This window comes from Oncorhynchus gorbuscha, linkage group LG06 (genome assembly GCF_021184085.1).
Source record: "Oncorhynchus gorbuscha isolate QuinsamMale2020 ecotype Even-year linkage group LG06, OgorEven_v1.0, whole genome shotgun sequence".
NCBI lineage: Eukaryota > Metazoa > Chordata > Actinopteri > Salmoniformes > Salmonidae > Oncorhynchus > Oncorhynchus gorbuscha.
In genome coordinates this window covers 94,133,241-94,148,201 of record NC_060178.1, presented here as the reverse complement: position 1 = coordinate 94,148,201, position 14,961 = coordinate 94,133,241, and the positions used below count along the sequence as shown (strand labels likewise).

At 47.6% G+C, this 14,961-nt stretch overlaps 1 protein-coding gene across 1 annotated transcript; it reads left to right on the top strand.

The window, feature by feature from the left end:
* Positions 1-11,100: 11,100 nt before the first annotated feature.
* On the top strand, positions 11,101-14,290 carry birc5a (baculoviral IAP repeat containing 5a). Its single transcript, XM_046354630.1, has 4 exons — positions 11,101-11,531; positions 11,753-11,862; positions 13,082-13,199; positions 14,063-14,290. Exons 1-4 carry the CDS (start codon positions 11,424-11,426, stop codon positions 14,153-14,155), a joined length of 429 nt encoding a protein of 142 aa, XP_046210586.1. The 5' UTR covers positions 11,101-11,423; the 3' UTR covers positions 14,156-14,290.
* The last annotated feature ends 671 nt before the right edge of the window (positions 14,291-14,961 follow it).

Sequence of the window (14,961 nt, the reverse complement as noted above, 5' to 3'; positions counted from 1 at the left end):
CTAGCTTCCGCTGCAACCCTAGCTTCAGCTTCCGCTGCAACCCTAACCCTAGCTCCAGTCTCAACCCTAACCCTAGCTTCAGCTGCAACCCTAACCCTAGCTTCAGCTTCCGCTGCAACCCTAACCCTAGCTCCAGCTTCCGCTGCAACCCTAACCCTAGCTCCAGACTCAACCCTAACCCTAGCTCCAGTCTCAACCAAAACCCTAACCCTAGCTCGTCTCAACCCTAACCCTAGCTTCAGCTGCAACCCTAACCCTAGCTCCTAGCTTCAACCCTAACCCTAGCTCCTTCAGCTGCAACCCTAACCCTAGCTCCAGCTTCAGCTGCAACTAGCCTGCAACCCTAGCTCCAGCTGCAACCCTAACCCGAGCTCCAGCTGCAACCCTAACCCAGCTCCAGCTGCAAGCTCCTACAACAACTCTAGCTCCAGCTGCAACCCTAACCCGAGCTCCAGCTGCAACCCTAACCCTAGCTTCAATTGCAACCCCAACACTAGCTTCAGCTGCAACCCTAGCCCTAGCTCCAATTACAACCCCAACTCTAGCTTCAGCTGCAACTCTAACCCTAGCTCCAGCTGCAACCCTAACCCCAGCTTTAGCTGCAACCCAAACCCTAGCTCCATCTGCAACCCTAACCCCAGCTTTAGCTGCAACCCAAACCCTAGCTCCATCTGCAACCCTAACCCCAGCTTAACCCTAGCTCCAGCTGCAACCTAACAGCTTCTAGCTGCAACCCAAACCCTAGCTCCAGCTGCAACCCTAACCCTAGCTCCAGCTGCAACGCTAACCCTAGCTCCAGCTGCAACGCTAACCCTAGCTCCAGCTGCAACGCTAACCCTAGCTCCAATTACAACCCCAACTCTAGCTTCAGCTGCAACCCTAACCCTAGCTCCAATTGCAACCCCAACTGTAGCTTCACCTGCAACCCCAACCGTAGCTCCAATTGCAACCCCAACTCTAGCTTCAGTTGCAACCCCAACTCTAGCTCCATACTCAACCCTAGCCCTAGCTCCAACTGTAACCCTAGCTCTAGCTCCAACTGCATCCCTAAACCTAGCTCCAGCTGCAACCCTAACCCGAGCTCCAGCTGCAACCCTAACCCGAGCTCCAGCTGCAACCCTAACCCGAGCTCCAGCTGCAACCCTAACCCGAGCTCCAGCTGCAACCGAGCCTGCAACCCTAGCCCAGCTGCAACCCTAACCCGAGCTCCAGCTGCAACCCTAACCCGCAACCCTAACCCGAGCTCCAGCTGCAACCCTAACCCTAGCTGCAGTCTCAACCCTTACCTGAGCTCCAGCTGCAACCCTAACCCTAGCTCCAGCTGCAACCCTAACCCGAGCTCCAGCTGCAACCCTAACCCTAGCTCCAGCTGCAAGCCTAACCCTAGCTCCAGCTGCAACCCTAACCCGAGCTCCAGCTGCAACCCTAACCCGAGCTCCAGCTGCAACCCTAACTTCAATTGCAACCCCAACACTAGCTTCAGCTGCAACTCTAACCCTAGCTCCAGCTGCAACCCTAACCCCATCTTTAGCTGCAACCCAAACCCTAGCTCCATCTGCAACCCTAACCCCAGCTTTAGCTGCAACCCAAACCCTAGCTCCATCTGCAACCCTAACCCTAGCTCCAGCTACAACCCTAACCCTAGCTCCAGCTACAACCCTAACCCTAGCTCCAGCTGCAACCCTAACCCTAGCTCCAGCTGCAACCCTAACCCTAGCTCCAGCTGCAACCCTAACCCTAGCTCCAGCTGCAACGCTAACCCTAGCTCCAATTACAACCCCAACTCTAGCTTCAGCTGCAACTCTAACCCTAGCTCCAATTGCAACCCCAACTGTAGCTTCACCTGCAACCCCAACCATAGCTCCAATTGCAACCCAAATCAAATCAAATTTTATTTGTCACATACACATGGTTAGCAGATGTTAATGCGAGTGTAGCGAAATGCTTGTGCTTCTAGTTCCGACAATGCAGTGATAACCAACAAGTAATCTAACTAACAATTCCAAAACTACTGTCTTATACACAGTGTAAGGGGATAAGGAACATGTACATAAGGATATATGAATGAGTGATGGTACAGAGCAGCATACAGTAGATGGTATCGAGTACAGTATATACATATGAGATGAGTGTGTAGACAAAGTAAACAAAGTGGCATAGTTAAAGTGGCTAGTGATACATGTGTTACATAAGGATGCAGTCGATGATGTAGAGTACAGTATATACATATGCATATGAGATGAATAATGTAGGGTAAGTAACATTATATAAGGTAGCATTGTTTAAAGTGGCTAGTGATATATTTACATCATTTCCCATCAATTCCCATTATTAAAATGGCTGGAGTTGGGTCAGTGTCAATGACAGTGTGTTGGCAGCAGCCACTCAGTGTTAGTGGTGGCTGTTTAACAGTCTGATGGCCTTGAGATAGAAGCTGTTTTTCAGTCTCTCGGTCCCAGCTTTGATGCACCTGTACTGACCTCGCCTTCTGGATGATAGCGGGGTGAACAGGCAGTGGTTCGGGTGGTTGATGTCCTTGATGATCTTTATGGCCTTCCTGTAACAACGGGTGGTGTAGGTGTCCTGGAGGGCAGGTAGTTTGCCCCCGGTGATGCGTTGTGCAGTCCTCACTACCCTCTGGAGAGCCTTACGGTTGAGGGCGGAGCAGTTGCCGTACCAGGCGGTGATACAGCCCGCCAGGATGCTCTCGATTGTGCATCTGTAGAAGTTTGTGAGTGCTTTTGGTGACAAGCCGAATTTCTTCAGCCTCCTCTAGCTTCAGTTGCAACCCCAACTCTAGCTCCATACTCAACCCTAGCCCTAGCTCCAACTGTAACCCTAGCTTCAGCTGCAACCCAAACCCTAGCTTCATCTGCAACCCTAACCCTAGCTCCAGCTGCAACCCTAACCCTATCTTCAGCATCAGCTACAACCTTAACCCTAGCTTCAATTGCAACCCCAACACTAGCTTCAGCTGCAACCCTAGCCCTAGCTCCATACACAACCCTAGCCCTATCTCCAACTGCAACCCTAACCCTAGCTTCAGCTGCAACCCTAACCCTAGCTTTAGCTGCAACCCAAACCCTAGCTTTAGCTGCAACCCAAACCCTAGCTTTAGCTGCAACCCAAACCCTAGCTTTAGCTGCAACCCTAACCCTAGCTTTAGCTGCAACCCTAACCCTAGCTTTAGCTGCAACCCTAACCCTAGCTCCAGCTGCATCCCTAACCCTAGCTCCAGCTGCAACCCTAACCATAGCTCCAGCTGCAACCCTAACCCGAGCTCCAGCTGCAACCCTAACCATAGCTCCAGCTGCAACCCTAACCATAGCTCCATACTCAACCCTAGCCCTAGCACCAACTGTAACCCTAGGTCTAGCTCCAACTGCATCCCTAACCCTAGCTCCAGCTACAACCCTAACCATAGCTCCAGCTGCAACCCTAACCAGAGCTCCAGCTGCAACCCTAACCCGAGCTTCAGCTGCAACCCTAACCCGAGCTCCAGCTGAAACCCTAACCCGAGCTCCAGCTGCACCCTAACCCTAGCTCCAGTCTCAGCCCAGCTGCAACCTGAGCTCCAGCTGCAACCCTAACCCGAGCTCCAGCTGCAACCCTAACCCGAGCTCCAGCTGCAACCCTAACCCGAGCTCCAGCTGCAACCCTAACCCGAGCTCCAGCTGCAACCCTAACCCGAGCTCCAGCTGCAACCCTAACCCTAGCTCCAGCTGCAACCCTAACCCTAGCTCCAGCTGCAACCCTAACCCTAGCTCCCGTCTCAACCCTTACCTGAGCTCCAGCTGCAACCCTAACCCTAGCTCCAGCTGCAAACCTAACCCAAGCTCCAGCTGCAACCCTTACCCTAGCTCCAACTGCAACCCTAACCCTAGCTCCAGTCTCAACCCTAACGCTAGCTTCAGCTGCAACCCTAACCCTAGCTTCCGCTGCAACCCTAGCTTCAGCTTCCGCTGCAACCCTAACCCTAGCTTCAGCTGCAACCCTAACCCTAGCTTCAGCTGCAACCCTAACCCGAGCTCCAGCTGCAACCCTAACCCGAGCTCCAGCTGCAACCTTAACCCTAGCTCCAGCTGCAAGCCTAACCCTAGCTCCAGCTGCAACCCTAACCCTAGCTCCAGCTGCAACCCTAACCCTAGCTCCCGTCTCAACCCTTACCTGAGCTCCAGCTGCAAGCCTAACCCTAGCTCCAGCTGCAACCATAACCCGAGCTCCAGCTGCAACCCTAACCCTAGCTCCAGTCTCAACCCTTACCTGAGCTCCAGCTGCAACCCTAACCCTAGCTCCAGCTGCAACCCTAACCCGAGCTCCAGCTGCAATCCTAACCCGAGCTCCAACTGCAACCCTAACCCTAGCTCCAGTCTCAACCCTAACGCTAGCTTCAGCTGCAACCCTAACCCTAGCTTCCGCTGCAACCCTAGCTTCAGCTTCCGCTGCAACCCTAACCCTAGCTCCAGCTTCCGCTGCAACCCTAACCCTAGCTCCAGCTTCCGCTGCAACCCTAACCCTAGCTCCAGACTCAACCCTAACCCTAGCTCCAGTCTCAACCCTAACCCTAACCCTAGCTCGTCTCAACCCTAACCCTAGCTTCAGCTGCAACCCTAACCCTAGCTTCAGCTTCCGCTGCAACCCTAACCCTAGCTCCAGCTTCAGCTGCAACCCTAACCCTAGCTCCAGCTGCAACCCTAACCCGAGCTCCAGCTGCAACCCTAACCCTAGCTCCAGCTGCAACCCTAACCCTAGCTCCAGCTGCAACCCTAACCCTAGCTCCAGCTGCAACCCTAACCCTAGCTCCAGCTGCAACCCTAACCCTAGGTCCAGCTGCAACGCTAACCCTAGCTCCAGCTGCAACGCTAACCCTAGCTCCAATTACAACCCCAACTCTAGCTTCAGCTGCAACCCCAACCGTATCTCCAATTGCAACCCCAACTCTAGCTCCATACTCAACCCTAGCCCTAGCTCCAACTGTAACCCTAGCTCTAGCTCCAACTGCATCCCTAAACCTAGCTCCAGCTGCAACTCTAGCTCCAGCTGCAACCCTAACCCGAGCTCCAGCTGCAACCCTAACCTGAGCTCCAGCTGCAACCCTAACCCGAGCTCCAGCTGCAACCCTAACCCGAGCTCCAGCTGCAACCCTAACCCGAGCTCCAGCTGCAACCCTAACCCGAGCTCCAGCTGCAACCCTAACCCTAGCTGCAGTCCAGCTCAACCCTTACCTGAGCTCCAGCTGCAACCCTAACCCTAGCTCCAGCTGCAACCCTAACCCGAGCTCCAGCTGCAACCCTAACCCGAGCTCCAGCTGCAACCCTAACCCTAGCTCCAGCTGCAAGCCTAACCCTAGCTCCAGCTGCAAGCCTAACCCTAGCTCCAGCTGCAACCCTAACCCGAGCTCCAGCTGCAACCCTAACCCTAGCTTCAATTGCAACCCCAACACTAGCTTCAGCTGCAACTCTAACCCTAGCTCCAGCTGCAACCCTAACCCCATCTTTAGCTGCAACCCAAACCCTAGCTCCATCTGCAACCCTAACCCCAGCTTTAGCTGCAACCCAAACCCTAGCTCCATCTGCAACCCTAACCCTAGCTCCAGCTGCAAGCCTAACCCTAGCTCCAGCTGCAACCCTAACCCGAGCTCCAGCTGCAACCCTAACCCGAGCTCCAGCTGCAACGCTAACCCTAGCTCCAATTACAACCCCAACTCTAGCTTCAGCTGCAACTCTAACCCTAGCTCCAATTGCAACCCCAACTGTAGCTTCACCTGCAACCCCAACCATAGCTCCAATTGCAACCCAAATCAAATCAAATTTTATTTGTCACATACACATGGTTAGCAGATGTTAATGCGAGTGTAGCGAAATGCTTGTGCTTCTAGTTCCGACAATGCAGTGATAACCAACAAGTAATCTAACTAACAATTCCAAAACTACTGTCTTATACACAGTGTAAGGGGATAAGGAACATGTACATAAGGATATATGAATGAGTGATGGTACAGAGCAGCATACAGTAGATGGTATCGAGTACAGTATATACATATGAGATGAGTGTGTAGACAAAGTAAACAAAGTGGCATAGTTAAAGTGGCTAGTGATACATGTGTTACATAAGGATGCAGTCGATGATGTAGAGTACAGTATATACATATGCATATGAGATGAATAATGTAGGGTAAGTAACATTATATAAGGTAGCATTGTTTAAAGTGGCTAGTGATATATTTACATCATTTCCCATCAATTCCCATTATTAAAATGGCTGGAGTTGGGTCAGTGTCAATGACAGTGTGTTGGCAGCAGCCACTCAGTGTTAGTGGTGGCTGTTTAACAGTCTGATGGCCTTGAGATAGAAGCTGTTTTTCAGTCTCTCGGTCCCAGCTTTGATGCACCTGTACTGACCTCGCCTTCTGGATGATAGCGGGGTGAACAGGCAGTGGTTCGGGTGGTTGATGTCCTTGATGATCTTTATGGCCTTCCTGTAACAACGGGTGGTGTAGGTGTCCTGGAGGGCAGGTAGTTTGCCCCCGGTGATGCGTTGTGCAGTCCTCACTACCCTCTGGAGAGCCTTACGGTTGAGGGCGGAGCAGTTGCCGTACCAGGCGGTGATACAGCCCGCCAGGATGCTCTCGATTGTGCATCTGTAGAAGTTTGTGAGTGCTTTTGGTGACAAGCCGAATTTCTTCAGCCTCCTCTAGCTTCAGTTGCAACCCCAACTCTAGCTCCATACTCAACCCTAGCCCTAGCTCCAACTGTAACCCTAGCTCTAGCTCCAACTGCATCCCTAAACCTAGCTCCAGCTGCAACCCTAACCCGAGCTCCAGCTGCAACCCTAACCCTAGCTGCAGTCTCAACCCTTACCTGAGCTCCAGCTGCAACCCTAACCCTAGCTCCAGCTGCAACCCTAACCCGAGCTCCAGCTGCAACCCTAACCCGAGCTCCAGCTGCAATCCTAACCCAAGCTCCAACTGCAACCCTAAACCTAGCTTCAGCTGAAACCCTAACCCTAGCTTCCGCTGCAACCCTAGCTTCAGCTTCCGCTGCAACCCTAACCCTAGCTTCAGATGCAACCCTAACCCTATCTTCAGCTTCCGCTGCAACCCTAACCCTAGCTCCAGACTCAACCCTAACCCTAGCTCCAGTCTCAACCCTAACCCTAGCTCCAGACTCAACCCTAACTCCAACTGCAACCCTAACCCTAGCTTCAGCTGAAACCCTAACCCTAGCTTCAGCTGCAACCCTAACCCTAGCTTCAGCTGCAACCCTAACCCTAGCTTCAGCTGCAACCCTAACCCTAGCTTCAGCTGCAACCCTAACCCTAGCCTGAATCTCTGAAACCCAGAACTAAAATAATTGCATCAGATGCTGGATAAGGATCTGGGGAAGATGCATGAGATAAGACACTAACCAGACTAGTGAAGTCTCCAACCCCTAATTAATTGTTTCAATTTTACAGGTAGGCGACATTATAAATGCACACAAAACACATGGACAATATACAGCAGCACTTGGTATGTACACATTTGCAAACATGACTTGACCATTCAACATTAACAGAAATAAATGCTGTTGGGGTACAAAAACAGCAGAGGGAGACAAATAGTCATTAATTTCTCCTTTACAGGAGAGGTGTTGGAGAGTGTATTGGGGATGAAGATGAGGAGCATATGTGAGATGACACCAGTGTCAGAGAATGAGGATGTTATGGATGAGGAGCGTATGTGGGATGGTACCAGTGTCAGAATGAGGATGTTATGGATGAGGAGCATATGTGGGATGGTACCAGTGTCAGAATGAGGATGTTATGGATGAGGAGTGTATGTGAGATGGTACCGGTGTCAGAGAATGAGGATGTTATGGATGAGGAGTGTATGTGGGATGGTACCGGTGTCAGAGAATGAGGATGTTATGGATGAGGAGTGTATGTGGGATGGTACCAGTGTCAGAGAATGAAGATGTTATGGATGAGGAGCATATGTGGGATGGTACCAGTGTCAGAGAATGAAGATGTTATGGATGAGGAGCATATGTGGGATGGTACCAGTGTCAGAGAATGAAGATGTTATGGATGAGGAGCGTATGTGGGATGGTACCGGTGTCAGAGAATGTTATGGATGAGGAGTGTATGTGGGATGGTACCAGTGTCAGAGAATGAAGATGTTATGGATGAGGAGCGTATGTGGGATGGTACCGGTGTCAGAGAATGAGGATGTTATGGATGAGGAGCATATGTGGGATGGTACCAGTGTCAGAGAATGAAGAAGTTATGGATGTTATGGATGATGAATTTGTTTTTACCTGACTTGCCAAGTGAAATAAAGGTTCAATTTAAAAGACAACTGGAGGCAACCACAGCTAAATAGTCCAGTACTGTACTGCCGACCGTCACGTTGTACATCACCGTATTTTCCATTCCATCCTAATGGAAACCCAGAGGGTTTTTCTTGGAATAGAACAAACATAATATTGATCAAATGAATTAAGCAAGTACCAGTCAAATTTTGGACACACCTACTCATTCAAGGATTTTTCTTTATTTTTACTATTTTCTACATTGTAGAATAATAGTGAAGACCGCAAAACTATGAAATAACACATGGAATCATGTAGTAACCAAAAAAGCATTAATCAAATCAAAATATATTTGAGATTATTCAAAGTAGCCACCCTTTGCCTTGATGACAGCTTTGCACTTGGCATTCTCTCAACCAGCTTCACCTGGAATGCTTTTCCAACAGTCTTGAAGGAGTTCTCACATATGCTGAGCACTTGTTGGCTGCGTTTCCTTCACTCTGCAGTCCAACTCATCCCAATTGGGTTGAGGTCTTGTGATTGTGGAGGGCAGGTCCGCTGATGTGTAGTCCACACAATGCACCTCCACGGCCTCCTTCAAACTGGTGTCCCCTACAGTTACCTCAACAGCTGGAGCCTCCCTCTGAGAGACAACTCCACCAGCTGAACTGTGCCTGTAACACACACACAACCTGAGGCGTTGTGTGAGGGGCCCAGCCAGGGTGATGACCATGCAGACATTCAGGCTGATAGGACAGCATACTCTCTGGGTCTATCCATGGTCTGACCCTGGTCTTGCCTCTCACAGTGGCCTACCATCAGTCTCTCTCATGGGCTTGGAGCTGCCTCTCGCTCCCCTGGGAGATCCAGGGCTAGAGTATCTGAGCCGGTGCTATAGTAGAGGCCTTTCCTGCCTGCGCACAAACACACACACCACAGGCCGCGATACACACCCCTCCGTGAAACTTGCTACCTTACTCCTCCCATACGGCATCTCCTCATAGGTCCTGACCATGACCACCCTGCCCTGTCGCCCAATGATACCAAACACTGTGGACCACCATTTGTCCTGGCTAAGGTTACAATAAAAGTGATTGGCTGCTCCGGGCTGTGTAGTACTCTAACACGGAGGCCTGGTCATCCCGGAAGACGTAAGGGGAGGGAGCAGAGACGCCCATTAAGCAGGCTGCAAAGGATCATAGGGGAGTTGATGAGGGCAGCTTCGACGCCGAAGAGGAGCTTGAAGAGGAGAGGCTCCAGGAGAAAATGGCCAATGCCAGGTGAGGATGATGATAATGGTGGTTGTTGTTGAAGATATTGGTGTATCACTGCTGTAAACGCAAGCCAACACAGGTTGCATGACCACTCCTGCGCTGTCATTTCCCTCTGAGTCATCATGGTCACCAACAGTAATGACAGGCAGACTAAACTCCAGTCAGTTTCCGTTGGTCAGCAGCGTTATAGAAAATGAACCCCCAGACTGCATCTCGCAGGGAGACGGACCCTCCACCTCGATCAGAGAACACACACCCGTGTCTCTGGCTGCCAGCGAATTAGACAACATTTTGAATAGAGCAGGGCCAGGGGACTGGTCAGCTGGGGGAGTGGGAGACCTAAGGAGAGATAACAAGGGGGAGACGTTTATCAAATATACATTTCATTTTTGCATGGTCAGTCTGAGTAGTTCAAATGAAGAGGTTCATACTTGGGGTGCAGAGTTGGTAGATTGACACAGTACACCCCATCACTCTCACAGACAGCACAGACACACTGCTTGTCCTCACTCCGCACCAAATGATCCACTGGACTAAGGAACTGAAGGACAGCACAGAATAACACAGACAAGAACCAACCAAAGAGGAGTGTTTCTTGTCCATTAAGAATATCACATACAGCTGACAGCCATGTTCAAACCCTTACTACAACTTCAGTTTTCATTAATACTCAGTTCACCTGCTGTTCACCTCAGTGTTCATCAATACTCAGTTCACCTGCTGTTCACCTCAGTGTTCATCAATACTCAGTTCACCTGCTGTTCACCTCAGTGTTCATCAATACTCAGTTCACCTGCTGTTCACCTCAGTGTTCATCAATACTCAGTTCACCTGCTGTTCACCTCAGTGTTCATCAATACTCAGTTCACCTGCTGTTCACCTCAGTGTTCATCAATACTCAGTTCACCTGCTGTTCACCTCAGTGTTCATCAATACTCAGTTCACCTGCTGTTCACCTCAGTGTTCATCAATACTCAGTTCACCTGCTGTTCACCTCAGTGTTCATCAATACTCAGTTCACCTGCTGTTCACCTCAGTGTTCATCAATACTCAGTTCACCTGCTGTTCACCTCAGTGTTCATCAATACTCAGTTCACCTGCTGTTCACCTGTGTTCATCAATACTCAGTTCCTTGTCATGTTTACCTGCTGCTACTCGTGTCAGTGTTAATAAATAATCCGTTAATTGTGTTCTCCTATTCATCTGTGTTTATCATAATCAGTTCACCTGCTATTCACCCGTGTGTAAACAGCGTTCATTAATAATCAGTTTCTTGTCGTTTAATCACCTTTAGTAAATTGAAGTGGGTGAAGTGTAAGGTTTGAGATTCAGCCTACCGTCAGTTTCAGCTCGTGTGTTGAAGACATACAGCTCGTCGCGCCCAGTATAAATCAACACATCTGCTCCAGCCCAGATCACTTTAGTAGCTGTATCCGTCGAAAGACATCAAACTCAGCCAAAGTCTCAACAGCACATCGCTGTTAGCTGTAATAATAACTGGCCAGAACCAAGGAATAATCGGTAAACAGTACGACGCTTTCAAGTAATTTATTTGCTACAAAGTTATGCCCATAATAACTATCTGAAGGTAGTTTCGGCGCTGTAGCTTGCTTGAAATGCATCAGCCAGTTATTGATGGATACAAATAAAGCGAACGTTGTTTCTGACAAATCAGCGTCCAAAACTACATTACCCAAGCACCAAGACCGACGTATAATGTCATGACGCTACTAGACACCCACCAATCAAAACATCGCAGGCAAACGTCCGCCGAAATTTCAAAAACATTTTCGTTTGCTTCGGGTGTTGCTATTGTGAGTTTTTTGCTAGCTATTTTAAACTATTAGTTGAACGCGTTATGGATCCCTTTAGTGAAGACCATACGAAAATGTACTTTTATGAAACCAGATTGAATACCTACGTGGGGTGGCCGTTCGAAGAGGGCTGCGCGTGCACTCCAGAGAACGTAAGTTAGTTAGCGAAGCAAACTGGCTAACGGTTGCTCGGCCATGACTTTCAGAAATGCACGTAGTAGCTAGCTAACTACACAAAGTTGTCCATTATTTGGTGATTCACTTTTCCCAGTTAGGTTACACTAAATTATACGTATGCAATTGTTTCACTCTGGTCTAATCTACTAGCGAAAACGTTACCACGATTAAGTTAGTTTGTTGCTGTGCATTCCAGATGGCCAAAGCTGGATTCATCCACACACCAACAGAGAACAGCCCGGACATAGCCAAGTGCTTCTTCTGTCTCAAAGAACTGGAGGGCTGGGAGCCGGATGATGACCCAGAGTGAGTTGTAAGACAATGATAATGGCTAAAGAAGCCTATATTGGTTAATTGTAGGCTCGCATGGTAAGTGTTTAAGCTAGTTACTACAACATGCATAGACGCTACTTACTTTTCGGTCTGAAAAAAAACATAAGGAACGTAGTTATCGTTCATATCAGCGAGAGGTTATTTTCCGAAAATAAACGGTTAAATTACTATGCACCTTTTAGGGTTAGCGTTTCCACAGGGCCATATGTCCATCGCAGCGCTTTCAGACCCCAGGCGGAAGAAAGAGGTGACCGCCTTTACTAATTAGCCATCTAGCGTGCACCGAACACCTGTGTGGAACCGAGGGATTACATTAAAATGGTGCAAGACCCCAATGACGCTGCCCATGTTAAAACGACCTTTTGGTCACTAGAGGCCTCTATCATTATCTATGGCTACAACTGTGATAAGGACAGTTAAAACAAAGTGTATATTTTACATTTTAAATTATTTTCATATGAAAGTGAAGGGTTGTAATGTTTCTAGAACCGTATTGCAGTTTAGTTTATTGGTCTTTCAGCAATACCGGTTCTTAAAAACAGTTTTCATTAAACACTGCATTATCTTTCTGTTACCATAATAAGCATCCATGTTAAATACATTCAACACATTGCATTGCACATGAACTGCTAAAAATGTCTGCCAGAGCCAGTTTACCTCTGAAAATAACACAAGGTCCTTGAATCCCAACCTTAAGGTGTAATGGCAGGCCAGACTATGCTCATTAAGCAAACATTATTGGGATAGCTAGCTACATACTCCGAAGAGGTCTGTGTGTAACTACAAGGTTGCTTGTTAAGCCTGATTCATCAGCCGGTGATCACTCAGTAACGCTAACATACCATCTGATATGTAGCAATACAATATCTGTGAGACAATGTTGATTAAAAATAAAATTTGAACTCTACTGGTTGTCTAGTAGTTTATTTTAGACAAAATATCACCTGATGCATGCATGTATTTACATCTTTGCATGTTTCAGGTGCTAGAAAGCTAGGCGGTGAATCCGGCTATGGGTAGTGAATGTCTAGCCTCTGCCCAGTGAGTGAAGACTGGGACCTGAGGCTAGTTAAAGCTCAGATCTGGCTGTTCCTCCTCAATTGCTACACTAGAAATAGGATACAATTTAGTATTTTTTTTTCTATTGATCCATTGCTAGTGTTTTCTCCTCATGGCATTACTCTTGTTTCAGGAAGGAGCATATGTCTCATTCACCCAGCTGCAACTTCATCTCCCTGAAGAAGAGTGTGAATGACCTGACTGTGGAAGAGTTCCTCAAACTCCAGAAAGAGAAGCAGAAATTCCACATTGTAAGTTGAAATTCCACATTCTAGGTTGAGCTAAGTCTTTGGAAATCCCCGTAACAATTATACCTATTGCCAATATTGATAACTAAGTAGGTTTAGTGTGCCTCCTATTGTGTGATTTACTGTATATGGGTAGAACAAGAATATCAACAATTACATATTTTATAAACTTTGATTTAATCAGGGGATCCCAATTGAGACCAGGGTCTCCTTTTTAATGGTGCCCAGAGGACCTAAAATAAAAGATAAAACTACAAGATACAATAAGAAATGCATTACATTAGAACATCACAGACATAAATATTTATTAAAGTCAATCAAAACAATTGCACACCTGTGAACTAATTTCTCATCTTGGTTTTAAACTGCCCTAGTGGTACCAGGGAATCCAAATGTAGTGAATTTTGTAATTGATTCCAAAAAGGTGGAGCATTAAACTAAAAGTGGATTTACCTAGTTTGGTGGAGACCTGAGGAATTAAGAGTTAACCAAACCTGTGAACGGGTTTGGTATCACTTTTATACTTTAACAACAAAGTTTGGTAAGTCAGAAGCTTGTATATTAGAGCTTTGCAAACAAAGGGGGAGTAATGAAGTGATCTCCAGGACTTTAATGAAGACTGACCAACCTTTTGATGCAGTGTTGTGTATTAAAACTAATAGGAGTACATTAAGCCAGGTTTTGCTGCAGATCAAACACTCCATCCCAGGTCTCTACTAGTGCTGACAATCCATCAGGTGATCAAATGTGTCCTATAAATATAGGACTCTCTGAGTGGAAAATATAGGCATACTGTATCTCTAAGATGTGTGTGTAGAAAATTATGAATATACCAGATTGAAATGGCTTCTATTTTCCTATCACAGAAAAAGTATTGCATTGAGGCCATCACTAAGTTTGAGGAGGCGGCAAAAAGCAGAAGAGGTGAGATAATCAAGACTGCCATGGATGAAGAGTGATGTGGAGGGACCTGTTTGAGTACTTTATAAATGTTCTGCTCTGGAGTAATCACTGGTAGTGCAGTAGCCTAATGTACATATTCTGTCTGTCCGCATTAGCTAGGTGTTTTTACAAATAAATATTTTATTTCCCAATTTGACTCTTGTGATCTATTTGTCATGTATTGTGTTAATTTGATTGAACATATAAACTGGGTATGTGAGAATCTACTGGTAAACCAGCTAGCATATTATAGTGAATGGTGGGGTAGGGAAGCTAGCCCGGGTTTCTGGCATGAAAGGCAAACACCCTACACATCGCAGGTCGCTGTAATATTTGTTTGACACCAGTTGTCCATAATGGCCATGCGTAAAGTGTTGTAAATTCGAATCTGGTATCAGGATAAATATAACAATGAGTCACCGATTGTATACAATGTTTTTATTAGCTAAGTAATAAATGGCAAATGCAACTTTCACTCACTGTAATACCACGCAGGGCAGAACAGAGAACTGACGGGATGTATGTAAACAGTGTTCTTATACTGTGATGGACATAATTCCAACCAGTCTGTTGGCCTATCAGAGGCTGGGCGTTGTTTAAACTTGCTCAGCCTATTGCAGGCGCTCAGGCAGGTCCCCGCCTCTTGGCGCTACATGGAGTCCTCCCTCCATCGATGTATAGATTCTTACTGTTCTGGTATAACAGTTGCTCAGTTCCTGCTATTGTGGTGTTCAGTATTTTTCCATCTCAGTTAAACCTCGTGATGACCACCCCTCCCTATCACAACTTTGTAAGATACAGCAAGTCACACCATGTGCTCAAT